The 26,419-nt window shown below is 44.2% G+C and overlaps 1 protein-coding gene across 7 annotated transcripts in view; it reads right to left on the bottom strand.

Moving 5' to 3' along the window:
* Nucleotides 1–24,043, bottom strand: part of LOC309359835 (rap1 GTPase-activating protein 1-like) — a 46,551-nt gene extending 22,508 nt beyond the window's left edge. For 3 of the 7 annotated variants that reach the window (XM_081894042.1, XM_081894043.1, XM_081894039.1), the window contains exons 1-6: nt 12,209–12,430; nt 8,208–8,301; nt 7,183–7,218; nt 4,192–4,239; nt 2,943–2,981; nt 1,657–1,848 (exon numbers count right to left, since the gene is read on the bottom strand). In XM_081894042.1, coding sequence (XP_081750168.1) covers nt 1,657–1,848; nt 2,943–2,981; nt 4,192–4,239; nt 7,183–7,218; nt 8,208–8,301; nt 12,209–12,252 — 453 coding nt within the window. In that variant the 5' untranslated portion in view covers nt 12,253–12,430. Of the gene's footprint in view, nt 1–1,656; nt 1,849–2,942; nt 2,982–4,191; nt 4,240–7,182; nt 7,219–8,207; nt 8,302–12,208; nt 12,433–23,769 lie in introns of those variants that run through there. The other 4 variants (XM_081894040.1, XM_081894038.1, XM_081894037.1 and 1 more) reach the window with 4 other exon arrangements.
* Nucleotides 24,044–26,419: the final 2,376 nt, after the last annotated feature.

The following is a 26,419-nucleotide window of genomic DNA, read 5'->3' on the forward strand; positions in this document are numbered from 1 at the left end:
TTTATACTGGTTCTAAAATAGTCTGGAATAAAAGGTGTGCCCTTAAGGCACACCTAACTGATTAAAACTGACCCTCATCGATTAATTGACAAAATATTAAATTGACCAGAAGAGACCAGTAATTAACAATTAAACCAGCAAATTATAGTATTTTTCCATCTATAAGACACCCCGTGTATAAGACGCCCCCTATTTTGGAGGGACTCAGATTTAAGAAAATGGGGGGAGATGTATCATTGTATAAGACGCCCCCTAATTTTTGACATTATTTTTTAGGAGGGAAACCTAGACATACATGGAAATATACAGTAATTGTGATGTGTTTGGCACCATCTCATTGTAGCTTTAGGCGATCACAGAAAATCTTCTTCTACCTGGCCTTTGGCAACTGTACTCAGGTTGTTACCGTTCCCCTAGTTGAAATCTGGTTTTGTTGATATGTATTGTATTTTGCAGTGGGACTGTTTTTCTTTGTTTTGTTTTATTGTACTAGTTTTCTCTACGTGTAACTCACCCTGGGACTTCATGGAGAAGGGCAGGCAATGAATATAATAAATTTTAAAAGCCTGTGTGCCCAATAAAATAATAGTATTTATTTATTTTTATAGGGATGCGGGTGGCGCTGTGGGTAAAACCTCAGCACCTAGGACTTGCCGATCGCATGGTCGGCGGTTCGGATCCCCGCGGCGGGGTGCGCTCCCGTCATTCGGTCCCAGCGCCTGCCAACCTAGTAGTTCGAAAGCACCTCCGGGTGCAAGTAGATAAATGGGGACCGCTTACCAGCGGGAAGGTAAACGGCATTCCGTGTGCTGCGCTGGCTCGCCAGATGCAGCTTCGTCATGCTGGCTACGTAACCCGGAAGTGTCTGCGGACAGCGCTGGCTCCCGGCCTCTAGAGTGAGATGGGCGCACAACCCTAGAGTCTGGCAAGACTGGCCTGTACGGGCAGGGGTACCTTTACCTTTACCTATTTATTTATTTATTTTAAAATATTTTAATGATGCAATTTCATTTAAAAAAAATCAAAGCACTTTACAACAAGCGTAATACAATAAAAACCACACAACATTAAAACAGATCACCAGCTGACTACTATGGTAAACATTTTCCTAGACTGTCTGCATAGCCCTGAAAAAAAAAAAGTTTCCAGCAAATGTTTGGAAGTTAGGGCTTTTCCATACCTCCCCTTGTCCTGTTGCTTTCCTCTGGGGAAAACCGCTCTTTAGCACTCAGTTGGAACAAATGGCAATTCGGGTTTCCCCCAGGTTCCTGTTTGTTCCAATCTATTGCTAAATAGTGGGGTTTCACTTGGAAAGTGGGTAACTTTCAAATGTGAGAACCGCTTTCAAGGCACGGCACAAGTAGAAGTATGGACAAGTCCCTAGTTGAGAAGGTGCCTGCTGTATGTCCTAAGCAGTGGGCCACAAAGACTGAAGTTTCATCTTCATGTTGACGTCAAATAAGCCTCACCAACTCAAGGGACAACCAGAAACACTCCTTCAGATGAGCTCAGTGATCTAGCTTAGGATATAAGGGTTCAGGTGAGCCCCTAAGTCACCCAGGACCCAAGTTGTTCAGGGCTTTGTAAATGGATACAAGGACCCTGAACTCAGCTCAGTGGCAGATGAGCAGTCAGGAGCTACAGAACTTCTCTTACCTTTCCCAGGAAGTGCTTGCGGTATAACTTGGCTGTTGGGTCACACTCCAGCTTCACTTTGCCACTGCAAGGGGAGGGCAGGTCATGCAATTCTGGGCCTGGGATGGGAAGGTTGTGAGAGGTCCCTTCGATCCAATAGCCCCCAAACTGGGGTAAGATAATGAGAGGGTAGGGCCACCCTCTCCGTAACACCTGTCCAGAAAGAGAGATGTTGTAGGATCAGACACGAGCAGAGGATCAAAACAGAACAGATCTTGATCTGTTGAATTCTCTCTTTTAAAATATATATATATATATAGTTTTTATTAAAGATTTTCTTTGTTTACAAAAGAACGTGCATTGTCTCTTCTTCAGGCTGTAAACTCTTTTCTACAGATCAGTTACAAATCTTTTCTACAGATCAGTTACATTTTTGGCACAGAAAATTTAAAATGAATCTAATCTATAATTTCACATGCACACACACATCTGAAACAAAAGTAAACCTTCAAAAGCAAGTTCATGTTCTATTCTGGTCAGAGTGTACTACAGAAAATAAGCTTTCCCCTGTCATCAAAAACATGGCACGAGCACCCAGAGAAGCAAATCAAATATTGATCTTAATAGAAGGACAGGTTCAGGCGGGAAATGACAGGAACTGGTGAAGCCGTTTAAAAAATGGTATCCAGTCACAGCTGCCACCTACACTATACACTATACATTTAAAGCAGTAACATACGACTTTAAACAGTTATATGGCTTCCCCTGTAGAATCCTGAGAACTGCAGTTCCATTAAGGATGTTGCAAATTGTTAGGAGACCCCTAGTGTGGTGTAGTGGTTAAGAGCAGTGGACTTGTAATCTGGTGAACCGGGTTCGCTTCCCCGCTCCTCCACATGCAGCTGCTGGGTCACCTTGGGCTAGTAACACTTCTCTGAACTCACCTCACAGAGTGTTTGTTGTGGGGGAGGAAGGGAAAGGAGAATGTTAGCCGCTTTGAGACTCTTTAGGGTAGTGATAAAGCGGGATATCAAAGCCAAACTCCTCTTCTTCTATTCCTCACTCAGAGCTACAATTCCTAGAGTGGCTTAACAACCAATCCCTCTTCCCAGGGAACTCAGGAATCAAAAGGAATAGGGAGTCTCCTAATAACTCTTAATACAAAGACAAATGAAGGCGTGGAGACATTAAGTGCTGTCAGTTCAAACTAACACCTGATCCACAATTTGAGGGCGTACGTGAGCCAACCTCATTTTTTTAAAAAACGAATTTGAACTCAAATCTTGGTTGGTTTTGCTGTGACTCACCTCATGGATGCTTGGGTATGGGATGTACTCCTCTTCTCTCTGAAAACCCAAAGAGGTCATATGGGGGTGAGGAGCTGGGGATTATGCAAATTGCAAAGAAATGCATAGGCTTCCAACATCCTATCACATGCATCCCTGCCTCCTGAGTCAAAATAAGGATAATAATTGGGCCTCCCAGTTCTTCCACCCAAACTATATGCATTTGTGGATAATACAGTATATACCGTATTTTTCGCCCTATAAGACACACTTTTTCCCCTCCAAAAATGAAGGGGAAATATGTGTGCGTCCTATGGGGCGAATGCAGGCTTTCGCTGAAGCCTGGAGAGCCAGAGGGGTAACTTTCTTTTTCTTTATTCCCCCCCCAAAAAAACTAGGTACGCCCTATGGGACGAAAAATACGGTATATAGATTATGACTATTCCCCCAGCTCCCTGTTTTCCTCATGAAATCCCTCTGGCATTAGCTCTTCCCCATCCTTGCAATTCCCATCTCTTTCATATATATTTGTTACATTAGTTTGGCTCACCTCCAGCGGCGTAGCGTGGGTTGTCAGCACCCGGGGCAAGGCAAGTAATTTGCACCCCCAACCCCTAACCTGCCGCCGCTGCCAGCTTCTTCTTGCTGCTGCCTGGTCTGGTCTGGTGCGGTTCTCTCCCGCGCTCAGCGCTGCGCTGGGCGGCCGCTCCACTGTCCCTCCCCCAGATAGTCCCTCGCTCTCTCTCCACACCGCACGCCTGGCACCCACCCCCTCCACAGTGGACGGCGACCCGGCGGCTCGGATCGGATTTGCACAGCCAGCACTGCAGTGAGAGAGAGTGAGTGAGCCAGGTAGGGGCAGAGAGCTGCGAGTGCGAGCGCGCCTCCCCCAGATGTTGCGCCCGGTGTGGCCGGCCCCCCCTGCACCCCCACGCTACGCCACTGCTCACCTCCTAGTCCCTTATTAGTTCCACAGTTGAAACCTACATAAGTGGAAGGCTGCCATTCATTGATACAGGGACACACTCAAAGCTGCAATTCAGCTGGGAGCAAAGCGCACCACACCCCTGCTGTCATGTCACTGATTCCCAGCTTGATCATACATGCATAGCCCTATCTGGGCCTCATTGATCCCTCTCTGAACGTTGGGAAACAGCTTTTTATACCATGCATTATAAAGACAATGTGAGGATCGGCTCTTACAGTTGTCATTTTTAGTACTAAAATTCCGTTGGAGGGTTCAGTCGTATAATTGCAGAGCTGAACTGACCTTGAGTGGAGCTGGAAGTGAACACCTTTGCTCATCCAAACGACTTTTCTAGACAGAGAAAAAGGCAGAGTGAAACTGCACAGCCCAGTATCTCTCTCCTTTCCCCTTTCCCCTCCACCTGATGCCAATATCCTGCTTGCAACACAAATTCAGATTTCTGCAGCTGAGAGCAAGATTCTCAACAAAGTTTTAAGTCCTACTCCTGGATATAGTCAAGGTTAAATTGCAAAAAGAGAACAGCCAGCATACCTGTTGTTGCTACTTTTTCATAATAATTAACTGCAGAATATCATTAACACAAACTGAACAAACAACTCCCTTATTTGCAAAGCAAAAGGATTTGTGCCTTTGGCATACACACCTAGGACACACAAGCCCATTTCACCATTTACATAACAATAGTCAGTCAGTGTGTAGAAGGAGTAAACTACAGTAATCAGAAATACAGGTGAATCTGGGAAATAATCACATCATATAGTCTAAAATACTGTAAGCAGTGGGAGAATGGAGCCCCTACACCTCATTCTGTCTTATTCTGGCTGAGATCCATTGCTTTAGGAAAGGGAAAGAGCATGATGTTTTGCAACCAAAACTGCTCCCAAATGTTCCCCTCTCATCCAGGTGTCAGAATCAATCCATGTTCTGCACAGTCCAAACGTAAAGCTAAAGCCTTGCTGTATATAGAGGCATCCATACAGACAGGTGTTTCCCATCTGTTTCCATTCAAGACACCTAGACAGGCATCAGGGTAGTTTTCCAATCCTACCTGGTTACTCCATTTCCTTTCCTCCTCTTAGACTTGAGAGTTTAAGATTAAAAAGTAAGGTGTGTTCACCCAATTATCAAGGTAGCAAACACCTTTGCAGTACATTTTTCTGATAAAAACTCTTTTAATTACATGAGCGTACCCAGACATGTGGGACGCAGGTGGCGCTGTGGGTTAAACCACAGAGCCTAGGACTTGCCGATCAGAAGGTCGGCGGTTCGAATCCCCGTGTCGGGGTGAGCTCCCGTTGCTCAGTCCCTGCTCCTGCCCACCTAGCAGTTCAAAAGCACGTCAAAGTGCAAGTAGATAAATAGGTACCACTCTGGCAGGAAGGTAAATGGCATTTCCATGCGCTGCTCTGGTTCACCAGAAGTGGCTTAGTCATGCTGGCCACATGACCCGGAAGCTGTACGCCGGCTCCCTCGGCCAATAAAGCGAGAGGAGTGCCACAACCCCAGAGTTGGTCATGAATGGACCTAATGGTCAGGGGTCCCTTTACCTTTACCCAGACATGTAAAACTGCTATGTGTTTTAATCTGTAATTTTAGCTTCTAACACACCATCGTTTTAACCTTGATCTTTTTAACTATATCTTTCTATCTATCTGTTGCTCAGATGCTGTTGGGATTTTTGTTTTGCAATTAAGCAGAATGCAAGTTCTGTTAAATAATAAAAAGAGAGAAAGTTAACACGGCATAATGAGAGAATGCTGAGTTCGCTTTGCTAGCACAAACAGGCGCAGATAGTGACAACACAGAGAAGAAAACACAAGCAGGCACGGCAGGTGGCAGAGAAGGGGGATTTCGCTTCACATGTTCCTTACGTTAGAGCTACTGTGCATTCGCCCTCCGGCACCTAGCAACTAGATAATTGCCAGCTCTTGCCTCACCACCAGCAGTTTGGCGCTGCTGGTTCTCTGACGCAATCAACAAATCATATAGGCTGCAGAGTGCCATTTTTAGTTATTGCCTGTGTTGCAGTTTCTGAGCCAACTGGCAATAGGAACTTAGCCTCCAGCCAGGGGTGGGGCAGAGCAGGGATGCCAAGGCACTCCTACGAAATATTTCATCCCTGGAATCGTGTGGTTAAGTGTATACATCCTTGGCTGCAAATGAACGTTAGCTAACAGAAGCTCAGCGGAAAGAAACCCACCCCATTTGTAACAAGCAGGAGCAAGGTGTGGTAAGAATTCTTAGGTGTCAAATATAAATGAAATGTTCATAAATATACAAGGCAAACACATATATAAGTATATAAGCCACGTGTCTGACATAGTACAGGAGAGCAATCCTGAAGTCATTTTGACTCTCCCAAATTGACCTCAAATATTTCTCTGTTCTCGAAGCTACAAACATGAGCCTGACCAAACTGCGGGAGTCAGTGGAAGACAGGAGTGCCTGGCTTGCTCTGGTCCATGGGGCCACAAAGAGTCGGACACGACTAAACAACTAAACAACAACAACAACAATTTCTCTGTTAGGAGAAAGGAAATGGGAAAGGCTCCCCATTGCCTTTTGCTTACAAATCCTGTCTTAAGGGCGTATTTGTGTATGAATAGGGGGAGCCTTTGACCTGGATTCAGGAACTAAAATATTTGCCATCACAAAAGAATGGCCGGGCTGCGCAGGTAAAGCCATCAGTGGCCGATATCAAGTATCCTGGCAGACAGGACTTCTGCTGTAGACTGCCTCCTTCTGTGATGTATGTATGATGTTTAGGGGGGTGGTCTTGGGCTACAGGGTGGGCAATTTCAAAAGTCTATATAAGGGCTTATGCACCATTCATTGTTCTAGGTTCTCTCCTCCCTCCTGCGTGTGGTGAGTGGGGACCCTGTTGCAACAGTTAATAAAGATCAGGCTTACTAGCCACTTTGCTTCGCATTATACTCTGGATGGCCTCTGTTATTTTCTCCTACCAATAGGGAACCCACTTAAGGACTCTATATGGGCTCTTGGATACCCCATAAGGGAAAAGGAGCAGTTTTTTCTTATAACAAGGGGAAGAGATAAATACATTTTCTGAATGGAGGTAAACAAGACTGGTTAGCAGAAGGTGCTGTAGAACTGGGGGTGGGGGGTGGGACAGGACAGGACTGGAATAAGAGACAGCAGGTTTTTACACGACAGCAGTGTTGCAATGGAGGTACAATCTCACAGCAGATTTAATGCATGGAAGGTGAGTCAGCACTAAGAAAGCTGAAACTTGATGGAATAAGCAAACCATACCTGCATTTTTTCAATCATTTCAAACAAATCCACTGCCTGTGAGAAATGAGAAATGACAGGAAATAAGAAATGAATTTTCAAGGTCACAAATTTTGATCGAGATCTCTGTAAATGATGAGACTTTTATTCTTTGTGAAATTATATGATGCTTAATATTTTGACCTTTACACATGCCCCAAAACTTGAATCTGCGAGGCTCTTCATAAGATTGAGACTTTCTCATCACTGATGTTAAAATAAATACTTCCTGATCTTCACTGTTACAGAAATAGGCATGAAAGAAAAACTATTGCATAAACTCTAATTATTCAGAAACCAGACTGGAAAAATAGTACTCACATATTCTAAGGTCTTGTGATTTATGAATCTTTCACTTTTTAAAAAAGCAATTCATCAGTATCACCTTTATTATTCAGATAGTAATTTATCTGTTAAGCTGAGGAAGAGTTTCCATACCAGTCTAGAAGTTTTCCCATCTAAAAGCACAACCTTTGCTACTTATTGTGATCTAACCAGGGGCCACACATGTATTGAAAAGGGATTCTCTGTATATCCCTAGCTGTAGGAGACCTGCACCAATTAAACAGTGGTTTTTGTGCAATTCACCAGTCCAATTCAACAGTCAGGACCAGGGCTGGCTCAGAACGTTTTGCCACTTCAGGCAAAACAGAAAATGCCACTCCACCTACCGCCGCCACCTCTTCCTCCACAGCTCCCTACGTCTTGCTCCACAGACCTCCCCACAAAGGTGGTGGGGGAGTAAAAGGAGGCTGTAGAGGAGCAGACATTGGTGGGTGGAGATGAGGCAGTGGCAGAGGTGGTGAGGAGCACACTCACTGGAGGCAAGATCTGCTGTGTAAGGCAACTGCCTTACCTCACCAAATGGGCGGGCCGGCCCTGGCCAGGACTATGTGCACACCAGTTGGTTGAGAGAGCTGATTCAGTCCACACCCTTACTCACTGAATACCTGAATGCAAGGATTCTAGTTTTTTTTAAAGAAAAGAAGGATTCTGCAGCCTCTTACCTTATTTTGAACAGCTGGATTAAGGGTAGCCTGAGGATCCTGCACAGGTGAATCTAAGGTGTCACTGATGCAGCGCTCTGCCTCATCAGTCCTCCTGCATGAAAAGGAGAGAACTCTAATCGGAGCACCATAAAATCTCCAGTGTGGCAGGCAGATCCTCTATCCCTCCCAGATGTTGACACCCACCTTTACTTACAAGCCTAAGAATTGTTATGCTTGCACTTCATAAGACCCTTGGCCCACACTCTCAAAATCAGTGGAGAATGATCATCATATTATATTTCCAAGAAAATATCGCAGCTGACAATGGGTTCAAGACCAAACCCCCAAATCTCAACGATAACTGAGAAATATGCCAGAAACTCCGGACAGAAAACAGTACCAGACTTATCTGCCCAGTGAATCAAGTTGTTGTTTTTTAATGCTAACCTAGAAATCCTCTAGGACAGTGTTCACAGTGAATCCTAAGTGATCCTACTTCCATGCTTTTACTTGTAAAATTCCCTCCAGCCTACTGCTGCATCCCACTTTCCATTTTAGTACTGGCAGCCAAGCTGCCACATGCTATTCCTTCTACCCCTTCGGTGGTTCCACTGCAGTTTCCTTGTTATGTCCAAATAGGACTCCACACAAACACCTCTCCCGGTCTTCCATCACTTTGACTTGGCTCAGCTAATTCTTGATCCCTTCTTCATGCCTGGTTACAGCCGAGTATTAGAATAAACCTGAACTACAAGTGTTGTTCTGCTTTGCTAAATAAAGGAAAAATCCTAGAAATCACACCGGTAGGTTTTACAAAGGGAAGATGTGAGTTCTGTGAAAGAAAAACAGGCTTGGAACAATTCCCAAAAGAGAATTAAGTCAACAGACTTCCATAGCATATAGTTCTTTTGGTGACCTGCTGTTAGCCTAACGGTTCACTACGTGTGTGTATGTGTGTATGTATCTATACGCATCTACAGTGGTACCTTGGTTCTCAAATGTAATCCGTTCCAGAAGTCCGTTCCAAAACCAAAGTGTTCCAAAACCAAGGCGCACTTTCCCATAGAAAGCAATGCAAAATGGATTAATCGGTTCCAGACTTTTAAAAACAACCCCTAAAACAGCAATTTAACATGAATTTTACTATCTAACGAGACCATTGATCTATAAAATGAAAACAATAAACAATGTACTGCAGTCACACAATCAGTAGCTGCAAAAACAAAAACGCAAAATAAATAGCAAAAACAGACAGACCTCAACGTCGCACTCAAATCAGAGCACGTTCTGCTTCCGAAAAAAGTTCGCAAACCGAAACACACTTCTGGATTTGCAGTGTTTGGGTTCCAAGTTATTTTAGTACCAAGGTGTTTGAGAACCAAGTTACCACTGTATATGAATGAGTAAGATGTGTTTGCAGGACCCCAAGAGTTTTTACGACATAAATTATCTTACTTGATTAGCCATACAATAGCAGAGTCTTTCTAAATTTTAACAAGAAGCAGAGGCATAAGGAATGCCATGTAAAATAAATTATACCGATCCCAGAAGTCACATGACAGTAAATAGCGAGTTACAAACTCCTTGGGCAATAAACATTAGCGGTAGCTGGGGAATACCCTTGGAGGCCATTTACCAAAACAATGAGAGAACTCATCCAGTTTTATAAGACCTGTACAGTATCTGAGTGCGACTCGTCTGCGCAGAGAATGCCAGGATGCACAACTTCCCACTTTTGGTACCATTACCATTTTAGGGACTGGTTGACTCTGAGACTCAGTGTAACATACATTCTGTTTGGTCTTAAGTGACCAAACTGCAGCTGAGATATTCTGAGAATCTCTCTACATTAATAGAAGCACAATGCAGAGGTAGAAATCAGTTTTCCCTTCAACATCTGTTTCTCACTGATGATGGTAATACTGAAAGACGGTAATATAGAGGCAGCACAGCAAGGGGTAATTACTGCTTCCAGTAAACTCACTTAGAGGATTTCCTGAAAGAACCTGAACATTCCTCCCAAACAAATAAGCACAGGGAAAATTGCACACATAATCACAATTCATTTACATGGGTTAATAATTAGGGTCTTATGCAAATTAAGTTGCTCATTGCTTGCTTGCTTTGCAATGTGGATTTTAAAACATCTGGGAAATCAAACCAAAACAGCTGGACAACTAAAAGTCACCCAGGTACAAATCCCAAAGGCAAGCTCTAAATCTATTGCAGTTCTTTTTAAAGTTGCTAGCTTGGATTTGAACCATTACTGGAGCCCTGGAGCCAAGGTGGGCTAGGAGGTGGAGCCTTGATGCATGGAATGATCAGAGTAAATAATGGAAAGAGCCAATAGAAATAGAATAGAAAAGAAAATCTTGTTGTACTACCTCTAAAGTATATACTAGCTTCTCAAGTCTTTAAGTATTTGTGATAACTGCCAGAATGCAGTTTTACTGGTTGGTATATCTAATTGGCAGCCTTATATAACAATATATAATAAACATTTTATGACACTTTTACAGTGTTCAAAGTGCATCACACACATTATTTAAAGTTATCACCTTCTTATATAGCTGCAAGGCTGAGCAATAGCATATAGCCATGCTAATCATGATTCTTCCTATGGAATCCTGGGAATTAGGACAGATATAATTCCCAGCATCTTACTAAAGGACAGTTCCCAGGACTCTTTGAGGATAAGCCATGTGGTTTAAAAATGCTATTAAAGTGGTTTTAAAATGCTATTAAGTTGGTAGTGTGTGGATAGGACTTGTGGCTCTCAAGATGTTACCCATCAGACAAAGCCAGCATGGCAAATCGACAGGAATTATGGTAGTTGTGCTCCGATAACATCTGGAAGGTCATAGGTTCCCCTTCCTGAGTTTGTGGTTAAAGTGATATTTGAATTGCGTCACAGTTCGCAACCTTAGCCACAATACAGTCCCGTGACTCGCAGACTCCAGATATCCTTATTATAAACCAAAATCCAGGTTTGTAACCACAAGAGGCCTGTGGGAATTCAGAGATATTCCAGGCCCTCCCCCAGAATATTCCTATTTCATGAAGGTGGAGAAAGAAATGTGATTCTTTTCCTTATGCTAATATATGGGTGAAATGTGTAGGCAAAATTTATCTACAGTATACTGCACCTTTAAAGCACATTTGAAGCTCATTTTCCTCCTCTAAGAAATATGGGCACTGTAATCTACCTCTCACAGAGTTACAATTTCCAACACCTTGAACAAACTACAGTGCTCAGAACTCTTTGAGGAGGAAAATGTGCTTCAAAAATACCTTGTGTATGCACTCTTAGTTGCTCAGTAAGGAATAAAATTGCTCTCAGTTCCCAATATTCTGGCTGCTAAGAGAGCAAACCAACACTGGGATTACTGTCAAACATGAAGTACTTATATATTTAGACTTTATAACCATTTAATTTTACTACATCCACATCAAAATAACTTTGACCATACTTGTTTCTAGATACTGGCTGCTCTACATTAACGCTCCTTTCTCCCAGTTTACCATTAGGCCCCCTCACTGAAATATTTCTGGCGACAGGCCTGCCCAAGTCCTATGAAATTCCAGCCATATTTAGCATTTCACGTTCCACAGAATACCATGGTACCGATAGGACTATTCTCCAGATGTGATTTTCAGCTGCAGGTCTATGGAGCCTTCCCTTTTCTGCTCTGAAAGCAAACGTCTTGTGAGAAATGCAGGCTCAGCTGTTTCCCTGTCTTTGGAAACACACTGCGTACAACAAGACATATTTTCGAAAACCGAGAGGAAGGGGAGAAAGAGGGGGAAAAGGAAGACCTGAAGATTTAGGCGTTGCATGTTGGAAGGAGAGAGCAATCCAGCTCATTCCCCTTCCCAAAAGGCTTGAGGGACCCCTCATTCTTCTGGAAGTTCCCCCAAATTTTTGTAAATGCAAAATAAATCCAGCGCCCTTCTTTTCCTGGAAGATGCAGCAGGAAGGACATGCAACAGGGTGAGCCAGAACCTGTATAGGTACATACCCTTCACAGACTCCAAAGGTAAAGCTACGTTTCCGAGAAAACATCCTCGTCTCTCTGCCAACTGTGGGTTGTTTGGCCTCCTGAGCACAGGCGTCTCTTTCTATGCCAGCATAAACTCGCCACCCTGTCTCCAGAGGCTACAGGATTTGTCCCCAAACCACTATTCCCCTTGCCTTAAAGCAAAAAAAAATCCTCCAAATCTAAACTGCTATTTCCTTTGCTCTCCTGAGACGCACTTCAAATGACAAAAATAAGAACAGCTCACAGTTAGGGCTGGATCTACACAGCGCAAGGGCAGGAAACTCCTGGGGAGACACGGCAGGTTGTCAGGAGGGCTAGAGAACAACCAAGGAAGAAGGTGAGAGAGGGAAAGCAAGAAATGAAGGAGGCGGATATTTTGAAGAGGAAAATGAGAAGTAAAACCGAAAACTTAGAATCTCTTCGGCAGGGGAAATCCAGATCTCCATGAAAAATCATCATGCTTATAATTGTATGTCGAGGGCTGTTGTTTGAACAGCAATACTATAGTGGTTTGTAGCATGATGTTACAAAAGGGAAGTTTTGGCAAGGAGGGAGACAGAGGAAAGAGGAGCATGGGCCTGCAGAGCAAGGAACGAGCAGGAAACAATTTAGTTGTCTGTCTTTATTATGGCAGAAGAAAACGAGCCAGATCACCAGGAGATCCACGTAGAAGACTATGCCCAATCTCGGTATAACTTCACTATTCAGCAGTTTAATGCAGACATTGAGCAGCACAGAGGACAAGGTTAAAACTGCAGTACTGCATAGGCCAAAGACAAAACAAACTGGTAGTCTTCCTAACACCATCTTCTGGGTCTGCTCCTGCCCTCCAGGGATAATAATAATAATAATAATAATAATAATAATAATAATAATAATAATAATTTTATTTATACACCACCCATCTGACTGGTGCCACCTGTAAATACAGCCTCCTACACCCATTCATGTGACATAGCCCAGAAAGTTACCTTGGTTGATTGTATATCAAATAATCTTACTGGAGTAATAAAAATAATAATAAAACTGGGCTGAAAACTTAGAATCATAGTATCATAGAGTTGGAAGAGACCACAAGGGCCATCGAGTCCAACCCCCTGCCAAGCAGGAAACATCATCAGAGCACTCCTGACATATGGTTGTCAAGCCTCTGCTTAAAGACCTCCAAAGAAGGAGACTCCACCACACTCCTGGGCAGCAAATTCCACTGTCAAACAGCTCTTACTGTCAGGAAGTTCTTCCTAATGTTTAGGTGGAATCTTCTTTCTTGTAGTTTGGATCCATTGCTCCGTGTCCGCTTCTCTGGAGCAGCAGAAAACAACCTTTCTCCCTCCTCTATGTGACATCCTTTTATATATTTGAACATGGCTATCATATCACCCCTTAACCTCCTCTTCTCCAGGCTAAACATGCCCAGCTCCCTTAGCCGTTCCTCATTAGGCATCGTTTCCAGGCCTTTGACCATTTTGGTTAATTGGGAGGAACCAAAACAACTGCTGTTATTGAAGAAAACTTAACATGCAAGTTTTCTAAATGATGGGGTGGTGGTTATTTCTTTTATATGGAGGAACAAATAGTCTTAGGCAGTGCTTTTTCTGGGGGTACGCATACCCCTAAACATCTTGTGAATCTTTGTACTCTTGCCCATTTACTGTATTTGTTTTCCCCGATCTGAACTATAAAATGGTGATTTTCTTGAGTCAGAATTAGAGTACCCTGAAACTTTTTTTTTTAGAAGAAAAGCACTGGTCTTAGGAGAGTAACCTTCAGCGATTACAGTTGTGTGCACACCATTTATTTAAAGCACATTTATAACACATCCCCTCCTCACTGCAAATAACCCGGGGAACCTCACAATTTCTCAGGGGCGCATGAAGCCTCTGAGTGCGCCTGCCTCCCTTGCAAGCCAGTCCTTATCCACCGCCGGCTTTGTCCTGAGGTGGTTATAGATACAGTACATTTCTCTCTCGAAAAGAACGTAGAGGGGAAGGAGGAAGTGTGATGCTGCTCCCATTCCGCTTTCAGCTCTGTGTTGTTCAAGGATCATTTCAGTACTTGAATAGCTGAGCAGAAAGTGGAGCAACTGAGAGGGCAGGAGGGGAAACAGAGTGATCAGGGAGGCAGAGAGAAGAAAAATAGCAGTGAGGAGGAGCAGAGGGGAGAAAGTGAGGTGCCACAGGAATCAGGAGAGAGAATATGAAATGTGGAGGGGGGGGAGAGAAAGTGTGTAAGCAGACATAAATACACACAAGTCAAATCTAGCAAAACAGATCCCCTTGGCATCACATTTTTTTCATAGTGTTTATTGTTATGTACTGAAGTTCTCACCCTGGGCCAGCAGGGGGATACTGTAGATAGTTATGCAAATAAGGGATCGAAAGTGACGTTCAGTGATTGGATAGTTTTAGGAAATTGTTACAGTTACGTTGTACTGGAGCTCTATATAAGCAGGCTGACTGAACCCTTCAGTTCAGTTCTGTTCTGGCCTGTGAATAAACAAGAGCTGTTTGAAGAATCGCTGTGTCCTCTGATATGTTCACCCACAACTTAACACTTACCCCCTTGCCCTTCCACTTCAACCACCATTGAAATGCAGATCACACCTGTCTCTGGTACCTGAGCCATCAAATTGCAGATCTGGTGTTTACCAACAATGCCATCGTACACAAATATGGATCCTTACAGATCCTCACTATTTTCCCCTCAGAACCACCATCAAATGACCTGTGTCCAAAGATGTGCTTTGTAATTATTATTTTTAGCGATTTTTTCAGTCAAAATATGTAAAGTAATGCAGATCAAGCAGGATTCATGCCTGGCTGGGATTAATGTTTCTGTGGTGCTCACAAGCATCAGATCTGTGATTTTTTAACTCTGCAGTCTGCTGAAACAAGTTTTGATTTGATGGTGGTTTTTGGTGGACCCCATGCAAATTTGTTTTAATTCTGCTGGATCCAACATTTAGCCAGCCCCCATAGAAAAATAGTGTGTGCATGTGCACATGAAACATATTCTCTCTTTTGTCTGTTGAGGGGGAGGGAGAAGCTACCTGAAGAGAAACTGCCCACAATGGTCTCTCAAACTTTCAAATTCACTCAAGGGGCCAAAAATATTGGCAACCCCTGGTTCATTACCTCAGTTCCCTGGTTTATACGTAATGCTAAGCCATAGTGTCTTTAGCTCAACTATGACTACCTATTCTGCCTAGCATACTAACCATGGTTTATTTTATGTGAAACCACAATAAGCTTATGGTTTGTTGCTGGTAAGGATCATGACGTGTTTTAACCATGGTTTATGGTCTAACTCAACAATCTTGTTTAACCATGGTTTGTTTATAGCTAGCCACCCCACCTCAAGTGCTCTTCAGGTTACAAAACCGCGAGTCAAGAGAAGCTGGAAAACAAAGCAAGGTTTGGAGAAACAAACCATGGCTTCTTTGTTCGTATATGAGAAGACTTGTGGTTTGTTGAACATATCATGTTAAAATAATGGCTAAGTTATGTGTGAATGGGGCCATTGAGAACTAGAGTTTCCCCCATAGTTTTTCTACTGAAATTTGTTAGAATTTTATTGATTGGTTGATTGCTACTTTTCCCTGCTCATTTATCAGAAGGAACATCAAAAGCCCTTAGTAACAGTTTGATCTCTTTGAACTCCTCAGTCCAGGTATGAAAATAGTCTGTGCGCTGCTGAAGGGGGAATCAGGGATTGGTATATCAATGAAGCCTTATTAACAAGCCTGACACATATCAATTCACTTCTCTTCAGCCTCTTGTGAATGGTTCTGCAGCCTTTCCCTTTTTCCTCTCTCATAATGCATGTTTATTCAGAAATAAGTCCCACTATGGTCAATGAGGCTTACTCCCAGGTTAAGTGAGCATAGGGTTGTTGCAAGAGGAGTTGCTTCTTGAATCTCGGTCCTACTGCTTGATGATAAAATCCCTTTGAGGTATTTTTTCCCTGTTTCACTGCCTCAGCTTTATTGCTATGAGCCATGTCATTGCAAAAAGTAAAATGAGCAAATACCGATAATTAAAACAGAGTCACCACCAATTAAATTTATAGTAGTCATTTAGCAGCAAGAGAACTATGTGAACTTTATTTTCCTCTGCCAACGAGAATGAGTAAGATCTCATTAGAACAAGAATGGTCCACAAGATACCACAGCAACAGCAGGACATTCTGGATTAAATATTAAACAAAGTGGTAATTTAAGATATTGGATGAGAAACATCCGGACAGATGGGAATCAATAGAATTTCCGTTGCCTTCTAATGTGCAAAAGATAGGGAGACAAGTCTTGCACAATTTCCACAGGGTCTTTAGGAGTCCAAAACCATGATGACCCTCTTCCAAAATAATAAAAGGGTCTATAGGTAGGCAGCAGCAACAACATGTTGGTGAATAGAGTCGTATGCGCTGGGTCGTCTAGCCAGTATCCCCTAAACTAGTCCGCTGCCTCAGTACAGTGGAGGATGCTATCCCATCACAAGGGCAAAAGTAAGACAGCTATCAATCCTGATGGTGTTACACGGAATAGAAGGGGATGCCATCTTGTTCTTTCGTTTCAGACAGCAAAATCTTTTGGTTCAGCCCTGTTGAAAATGAAGTAATGCATAAGCTTACCTCAAGCCGACATGCTGTGAGGGAAAACTAATTCTCCAAGTGGTTATTTTCATAATGCTGCCCTGAAAATAATTTGATTTGAAGATTGTGGTGGTGGTGGGAATCTATAAAATAAATAAATATTCAATCTCCCCGGGGGTGGGGGGCACAGGCATAAAACAGTGGACCTTTTAAGACCCCCAAGTGAGATCTGAACCAGAAATTTATTGGCTCACAGTGCTGTCAAGTGCTGCGATGTGCAGATCCATATATCTTGCCATTCCGCACTGTCACTTCAGTTTACATAACCTAAGCCCTTATAAGTAGAATATCCCAGTAATTTCAGTGGAAATTACTCCTACATAATGTTCCTGCAGAAAGAATGGAAAATTACAGAAATGCAGATGAGAAATCCAGTTAAGTGGAAAGAACAGAATTTGTCCTTTTATACATATTAAAATAACAACAAATATGAATGAAGAGGCAATCTAGAAAACAATGAGGGGTAATTTTATCACCATGCCTGTCAAATGAGATGCCATGATCTTTTTCTCTAAGTTTTTGTTTAGTAAATAGCCAATGATGATTCTTCAGAGGGCACTGATGGCTGGTTACTAATTGCTGCAGAGACCATGACTCCCAAATTTGGCTGGGACCTAGAAAGAAACAATTTGACTGCTTTGACAAAGTAGAAATTCTACAGTTGTCTGTGAAGGAATCATGGGGGTGGGGGGCTCAAGGGGCTTGAATTTGCTCCTGGAGAGCTGATACTACTTTAAAGATTAGCACTGCTAGGGTTGCCATATTGAGTGCAAAAAAGAGGACACATTTGCCAACGTGTACTATGACGACTCTACCCATGAAAAAGAGGACGTGTCCTGGAAAAAGAGGACATATGGCAACCATATCCTCATATGAAGGAAACTTACCTGCATTAGCAAATGTCCTTAGGATTTCAAAAACAAAAAAAGCCCCACAATGTCTCCATTATTAGGTATTTTAGGCTTATGAGAGATTCCTCATGAGACACTAATTGATGGTGGACAAACTGCATTAAACAGGGGTACCCAAACTTTTTCAAAAAGGGCCAGATTTCATGAAGTTGTTGAGCTTTTTTTGGAATGAGGTAGCTGAACTTTTTTTTACAATTTTACCCCAAAGTTGTTAAGCTGGATTTAATCGTGTGCCGGATTATGACATGCCTGGCATAAAAGATAACTTACAGGGGCAGCCCATACCATTTTGCCACCTGAGGAGAAACGGGAATTGCTGCCTCCTGGCCCCATCCACTGTGCCCCACTCCCACCACCACCAAACCCTGGTTCTCACAGGACTCAGCTGGAGCCAGGGTGCTCCTCCAAGCGTTGCTAATCGGTTTCCCCCAGGGCGGGAGGGAGCCAATCGGCCACCGGCATGCAGGAACACTCCAGCTCTTGCCAAACTCAGTGGGAGCGCTCCTCCAAGTGTTGTCACTTGCTTGGCTTCCCTAAACTGGGGGCGGGGGGGGGGGTCTGCGGAAGACTGGGAATACAATGCATCTCTCACTTGGGTAATGGCGGGGAAAAGGATCTTCTAAAAAGCAAAAAAATAACTTCAAGTAGATTGCACGAATCTTAGAAAATACCCGATGGTTGGGGGCAGCCAACCACTGAATTCTGAAGGTGACAGTTCAAAAACTTCTAATATTTGGTAGATCCAGCAATCAGATCAGATAGAAAGAAGAGCACACAGCTGCCCCAGGGATACACTCCATCAAGTCTTTAAGAAATCCTCTCCACTCTGGGTTCCCCTTAGCACTATACTGGACAGCAGAGGAAAATTTCAAGGGGGTAGGAAAAGGGAAAATAAATGTCCCGTGCAAGCCCTCAAAAGCACTACAAAGTTGGCTCAAGTGCGGCTGTTTTGTGTCAGGACCCTTTTAGTGTTAATTTTATTGTTAAACAAATAGAATGCTCTGTAATCTCCCCCCGCCCTCGCTTTCCTTCTGGAAACAACAATGGTTACTATAATTGTATTGCGCCCTCTAATTATAGACCTATTAGCCTGACTGACATAACAGCAAAATTCTAAGCCAAACATCAGTTGTCAAAATTGTCAAAAGACTCAGACCAATACAGGGGTTGTATCGAGGGATGTGAGGAGGCAGTAATTTCCAGGCCGTCCTGTTTTCATCGCAATCAGCGCTGTTCCCGTTCTGCTACGTTTCAGCTTCCAGTAAAGCCTACATTATTCTTCTTGCTTGATTAATTACATAATTGACTTCAGTGCATTTCAATGGAAGGGAAGCGTCAAACACAATGCAGAAAATAACACAGTGGTTTCTATAATGTTTGTGGACTCAAACCAACAATAGCAAGTACCTCTTGTATTTGCTTGAATAAATTCTATTTCTGATGAATATGCAAATAGTGGCAATTTCCACTCCCATTTCTAATTGTTTGACGTCTCCTGTTTTAGCCAACCTGGTAATTCCATCAGTGCAAGAACTTCCACCTTCACAATGACAATTCCTATCCATGAGCTCCTCTCTCCCTGCGTCCCAGAGAGTGAGGGAACCACTGGAACAGATTGGATGCGGCGAAAGAAGCAGAGGAAAGGAAGTCCGATTGCACAAGCAAAAGCCCTTGCACAAGTTGGATTACCTAATTGGATACAACCCTGATGTCTTCTAGCTTCAGATTAGTGTACAGTGGTACCTCAGGTTACATACGCTTCAGGTTACAGACTCCGCTAACCCAGAAATAGTGCTTCAGGTTAAGAACTTTGCTTCAGGATGAGAACAGAAATCGGGCTCTGGCGGCGCAGCAGCAGCAGCAGGAGGCCCCATTAGCTAAAGTGGTGCTTCAGGTTAAGAACAGTTTCAGGTTAAGAACGGATCTCCGGAACAAATTAAGTACTTAACCTGAGGTACCACTGTACTCTGCTTCGAACAATTATGTTGGACTTATTATACTTTGAGTAAATAAATGCATTTCATATTAAGAAGGCAGCCTTATACAGTACAGTATGCTGCTTTGGGGGATTTTTCAAGGCTGCTTTTGACACAATGGTTCAGGAAAAGTTGAGGGAAGCCTTTTGTGAACCAATCTAGATAGCCAATTGTTGCTGTTTTAAAAAGGGTTCTATATTCAGAAAGCAGCCTCTGGGCTATTAGCAAATAATATGCCAATCACCTGGGGAGTAAAACAAGAATGCAGTCTCGCTCGATTTCTTTTAACCTTTTCTATAAATGAAACTACAGGTGCACTGGGCGATAACAAGCTCTCTCCTTCCTCCAACGCAGCAGTTCTCAACCTGTGAGCCCCCAGATGTTGTTGGACTACAACTCCCATCATCCCGGAGCTCTGGGATGATGGGAGTTGTAGTCCAACAACATCTGTGGACCCACAGGTTGAGAAAGGCTACTCCAACGGATGGTTAAGGAAACCAATGCAGTCCCTCCTCTCTCATCTATGCAAGAGTAGGCTATAACAACGGTTAACCATCTGAGGTGGATATTGCTGTAAAAAAAATGATCTTAACGTAAACTATGGAAAAACTAGGGGTGAATATTTATATTGCTCCTAGGCATCTTGAGCACTATTTGGTGGAAAGGCAAGATATTATAAGTAAATAATGTTTCATACCCTCCAACATTTCTCCAATGAAAATAGGGACATCCTAAGGAAAAGTGGGACATTCCGGGATCAAATCAAGCAGAGGGCCTTCTTGGTCGTGGTGCCTGCCCTTCCATCAGATGTCAAGCAAATAAATAACTATCTGACTTTTAGAAGACATTTGAAGGCAGGGAAGTTTTTAATGTTTGGTGTTTTATCACTTTATTATTAATAATAATATTATGTTGGGAGTCGCCCAGAGTGGCTGGGGAAACCCAGCCAGATGGGCGGGGTATAAATAATAAAGTATTACTATTATAATAAACTGGAACGGCGTCTCTAAATCAGGGACGTCGCTTGAAAACAGGACACTTGGAGGGTCTGATGCTTTGGGGCTCAATGTTAAGCACATCGACTCATAAAATTAAGCAAGCCATAACTCATCAATATTTTGAAATCCTGTTCTCTAGTTGGATAACTAGAAAACACACCTGGATCTAGCTCAGATGAAAATGGATAAATCCATATATGTGGTTCATAATTTTTAGAGTATCCACGGAGGCAAGCAAGTATTCCTGCACACCTTCCATGGGGCAGTAGTCTGGGGCATTTGTAGACCCTCAGATCTGAAACATTTCCAAAACAAAACCCCAAGATGCATCTTGAGAGTGTTGTGGCGAACTGAAACTGGAAAGAAGAACATAGCAAGAGTCCTCTTGGATCAATTAAAGGCCCATATCTAGTCCTACATTCTGCTCTCACAATGGTGCCCCAACTCATCTTCAGCCGAGATGAAAATATATCAGTGTCTTGTCAACTATAATGTATGTCAAATTGCAGTATGTCCTTGGGATCCTTCCAAGAGCAATTGCAACCCAACTCCTCTAATTGTCCTATTGAGCCCAGAAAACCACTTTACAGTGCAATTCTATATAACTGTTTTGCTTGTTTGTTTATCGTTATGTCTGTTTATATGCTGCCCTTCAGGATATAAATCCATTCAAGGTGGCTTACAATTACATACGGTATTTTAAAAACACAGTAAACAGTTTTAGCATATTTAGGATCCTTCCCACAGGTTGACTGATGGTAGGTGACCCAGGAGAAGTAAGTGCAGCTGGAGCAGACCCTGAGGTGGTCTTCACCAGCCACCCTCTCTCTCCCCCCCCCCCCCCGACAGCGCAGTTGAGGATAGATTGCCTTGAACAAGGAGGAGAAAGCAGGCCCAGAGTACGTATCTACTCAGAAGCAAGTCCAGTTTCATTAAATGGGATTTACTCCCAAGCAACCCTATTTCCTTCTTTAAAATTACTTGCCTGAATCCAAGCTGGCAGCTGCTAAACTGGAATTTAACAGCAGAGAGATTTTTTTGTTCAGTAGACATTCTTAAAGAAGCACCCTGGTTATGAATTAATACAATTTTAGCACAGCCTTGTACATTATTTAACTGGGACCGGTCTACGTTTCAGTTCTAAACTGAGATCTGCTTTTGCATTGCTAAGGTTCCAACAGCTGCCCTCTGCTGTACTTGATGGACATTATCGCAACGTTCCTTTCAATTTGAGACACCGTTCTGTGCCGTAAAGAGGAAGATATTCCCCTCTACATGTTTCGCTGTGTTATCTCTGAAACTGAATAGGGTTTCCTACCTCTGCTGGAAAGGTGGTGCTTTTTTCTCAAACAAACAAGAAAAAGTAGTGTGTGTTTTTTAACTTGTCAGCTGCAAAATGTCACGTATTTCTCCAGGATTAGTTTTTGGATGACTTGTTCTCGTATCTCTTACCCTGCTGCAATTTTTAATTTGTTTCTGAATCGAACAGCCAAAAGCAAATAAACTTTAAAAAGACAATTGAGCATGCTTTTTCCTCTTACTTCCCAGTCTAGAAGTCTAGACAAATTTCATGGACTGATCTTCTGCACCACCCATCAATGAAATGAGTCACATTAAGCACCCGCAAGTCTGATGAGAGACATAAGAGACTGGGGTAGGAATCCCCTCTGTGCCCATGTATATTATCTGCCAACTGAAATAGCAATACCATGCAGCTGATGAAGAGGGCTCTCATCCAGAAAAGCTTGTGCCACCATAAATCTGTTGGGTCTTTAAGATGCCACGGCACTCTTTTGTTGTCTTTGCTGCAACAGACTAGCATGGCTACCTCTCTGTGGAATACAGCCGCTCTCGCATGCAAACACAATACCACATAGCAGCAGCTAAACGCCAGCCAGCACCACGGAAATGCAGATTCTGTTGTTTCTTTTTAATGTTTGGAAATAGAAGCAGATCCGAATTGCACATACCAAACAGATGATATCCGCTATCAGATGCACAGATATACAAAGAGCCTCTTGCGAATTGCCGCCAGTATTAAGGGAGCCGCAAAGATGCAACCTCTACCTCTAGCCAGGCAGAAGTGAAACAGGTCTTGCCAACTGCCAGGTATGCAGCCTACTTGTGCTCAGGCTGTTTCCCAGCAGTGCCTATTTGCAGGAAGAAAGATGCCAGGGGCTCCATTTTGCCTGGAAGTCATGACCTCTGACCTTCAGGCCCCCCACACAACCAGCCCTTTATATTTGGGGGCTACTCAGTAATGAGAGAAAGGCAGTCTACACATGCTCAGAAAGGCACTTAAAAATAAAAATAAAAATCTCCAAAATCCAGCATTGATGAGCCATACTGCTGAAGATGGGTGCTGGCGCTCAAAACCGGCTGAGTCCCAGCTCCTATCAAGCCTAACTACTCCGGTTGTGTGGACATCTACCTCCCACTTTCCCTCAGCCAACATGTCCAGTACCAGAAATTTGCCTGCACTACTCTCCTTCACTTTATGCCTGTTGTTACGGAAAATCAGGCAGCAATACAACAGGTGCAGCTTTCAAACAGCCCAGGCTCCCAACAGTAGTAAGCCCCTGCCCCTGCTGCACTTCTGCCTGTAATGCTCTAAAAGGAAGAATGAGTCGGGGAAGTGAAGGTGCAGACCCTACTGGGCTGTGAGCCTCCTTACCAGTATCCACCAGTCCACTTACCACCCATCCTTCTACCTTTGCTGGGGGGGGGGGGAAGGGATGTTACCCAGGGCAGCTCAGAGGTCAGCCAAGTTTGGCAGCCCCCTACAGTTTCCCAGCACTCAAACAGCTGCTCGCGCAACTGGGGTGCCGGCAAATTAGCATTCAAGGGTACACTGCCCTGGGAGATGGAGGCTCCATTAAGCTCCTGGAGCTCACCAGGAACGTGCCCGACTTATTCTCCAAAGGCGCCGCCTCCACCGGGGGCCACTGCCCGCATCTCCCTCCCTAATTAGCCCGGCGGGAGAGAGGCGCGCCGAGCCCCCCTACCTGCGCGCAGCGCTGGCATCTCCGGCGGGGGGCGAGGGTGGCGGCTCCGGCGGCGCAGGGAGCCCGGCGTCCGGCTGCTCCTCCGCGTTTGCTGGCTCCCCGCTCGGCAGCCCAGCCTATCAATTATTCAAGTAGGTTGCAGTGTCCTCTTCTCCTCCCCTTCCGCTGCTGCTGCTGCTGCTCCACCTGCCTGGGGAGGAGGGCGGTGGGGAGAGAGGCTGGCACCGACCCGCTGCGAGGCGCGCAGCAGCCTGAAGTCAGGACGCACAACACACACAGGCACCGTCGCCAGAAGGGGGTGGTTGTGGAAGGAGGGCTGGGTTTGTGACCCACAGAGGCAACACGAATTGGAAACCCCTCCTCCAAGTGATGGAGAAGATCATGGCTAGTCTAATCATTTAATCAGGCCAGTTGTATAAGTCTGGTTTTCTTCTCCCAGGGCGCGCTCCAAGAAGAAGCAGTGTGCGCATTTTCGGGAACTGGTGTTGTTTAGTCGTGTCCGACTCTTTGTGACCCCCTGGACCAGAGCACGCCAGGCACTTCTGTCTTCCACTGCCTCCCGCAGTTTGGTCAAACTCATGCTGGTAGCTTCGAGAACACTGTCCAACCATCTCGTCCTCTGTTGTCCCCTTCTCCTTGTGCCCTCCATCTTTCCCAACATCAGGGTCTTTTCCAGGGAGTCTACTCTTCTCATGAGGTGGCCAAAGTATTGGAGCTTCAGCTTCAGGATCTGTCCTTCCAGTGAGCACTCAGGGCTGATTTCCTTCAGAATGGAGAGGTTTGATCTTCTTGCAGTCCATGGGACTCTCAAGAGTCTCCTCCAGCACCATAATTCAAAAGCATCAATTCTTTGGCAGCCTTCTTTATGGTCCAGCTCTCACTTCCATACATCACTACTGGGAAAACCATAGCTTTAACTATACGGGCCTTTGTTGGCAAGACGATGTCTCTGCTTTTTAGGATGCTGTCTAGGTTTGTCATTGCTTTTCTCTCAAGAAGCAGGCGTCTTTTAATTTCGTGGCTGCTGTCACCATCTGCAGTGATCATGGAGCCCAAGAAGGGAAAATCTCTCACTGCCTCCATTTCTTCCCCTTCTATTTGCCAGGAGGTGATGGGACCAGTGGCCATGATCTTCGTTTTTTTGATGTTGAGCTTCAGACCATATTTTGCGCTCTCCTCTTTCACCCTCATTAAAAGGTTCTTTAATTCCTCCTCACTTTCTGCCATGTCCCCTTACATGCATTTCGCTGCTTTCCTCCAAAGAGTGTGCTGCTTTCCCCTCCTCTCCGTTCCTCTCCTGACGACAACCCTGTGAGGTAGGTCACTGGCCGGCCCAAAGTCACCCAAAGGAAGTTCTGTGGCTGTGTGGAGGTTTCAGGTCCAGCACACCATAGGAGACAACTCCTAGAGGGCCAAGGACCCTTTGGCTCCCCTTCCCATAAAATATTTGAGGGGGCTGCCCCCCCAGTTGATGGCATTGCCGTTCAAATGGTGTGTGATCACAAACGGTCTTGTGATCAATTATGCAGGGCTTACCTGCCATCCCCCAATATTTTATTCAAGTTGCCACTGCTGCAGCACACTAACCACACTTGACCTGTAAGCCAAGAATTGTGTGTTTGTGTATTTGTGAAGCATCCTTTCCCTTGCTTCAAAAGTACCCGCCTGGACCTGCAGGCTGAGATCTGCCCTGCCTATCTTTAGAAGAAAACTAGCAGCCTTACTAGACACTGTCCAGTGGCCCAGTGGTGGTTGCCAGGCACGATCCAGCTTGTGCCCACACCCCTCATACCAAGGTTATGGTTTCCTGTAACAATTTATTTTAAAAAGGAATATCCATCGCAATCCGATCCCCTGCATACGTTTGCTTGGAAGTGAATTCCACCGAGTTTTGGGGTGAGAGACCTCCTCTGGCTGCCTCCTTCCAGCAGAGATGATAAGACATTAGGAGCCAGATGTCTGAGATGACCTTGTCTCTGCCTGTTTCCAAACTTGGCTCGCATCTTAGACTGGCAGCCAAGCCGCCGGGAGGGGCAGAGGGAGAAGGCAGCTGAATGCTGTCTGCCAATGGGTAGAGGGAGGGGTGGGTCACCTCAGTCTCTGCTTTTCTCGACACAGCTTCGTTGAGGAAGACGGTTGTCAGTTTTATGTGGAGTTTTTTTTCCAGGTAGAAGCTGTTTTATCTACAGATTCTTCATCACACTGGTTTTTCAGTCCTCCTTCGAGGATCTTGGGACAGGGCAACTGCAATCTATCCCATTATTATTATTATTATTATTATTATTATTATTATTGATTACATTTCTCTAACCCACCTTCCTCACCACACAGAGCTCAAGGTGGCATACATTTCTCCGTCTCATTTAATCCCCACAACAGCCCTGTGAGGTAGGTTAGGCTGAGATGCAGTGACTGGCCCAAGGTCACCCAGAAAGCTTCATGGCTGAGTGGGGATTTGAACCCTGGTCTCCCAGGTCCTATTCTGTCACACTAAGCACTATACTATACTGGCTCCATTTTGCTATATTTCACCTACCCGCTGGGTAATTTTGGTTGTGTTCACACTCCTGTTTACTGTGCAACTACTGCAATTCCAGTGCTGGGCTTTTAACCCATGTTCCCACAAATACGTTATCCAAAATGCATACGT

Source organism: Podarcis melisellensis, assembly GCF_964234715.1.
Source record: "Podarcis melisellensis genome assembly, chromosome: 17".
Taxonomy (NCBI): domain Eukaryota; kingdom Metazoa; phylum Chordata; class Lepidosauria; order Squamata; family Lacertidae; genus Podarcis; species Podarcis melisellensis.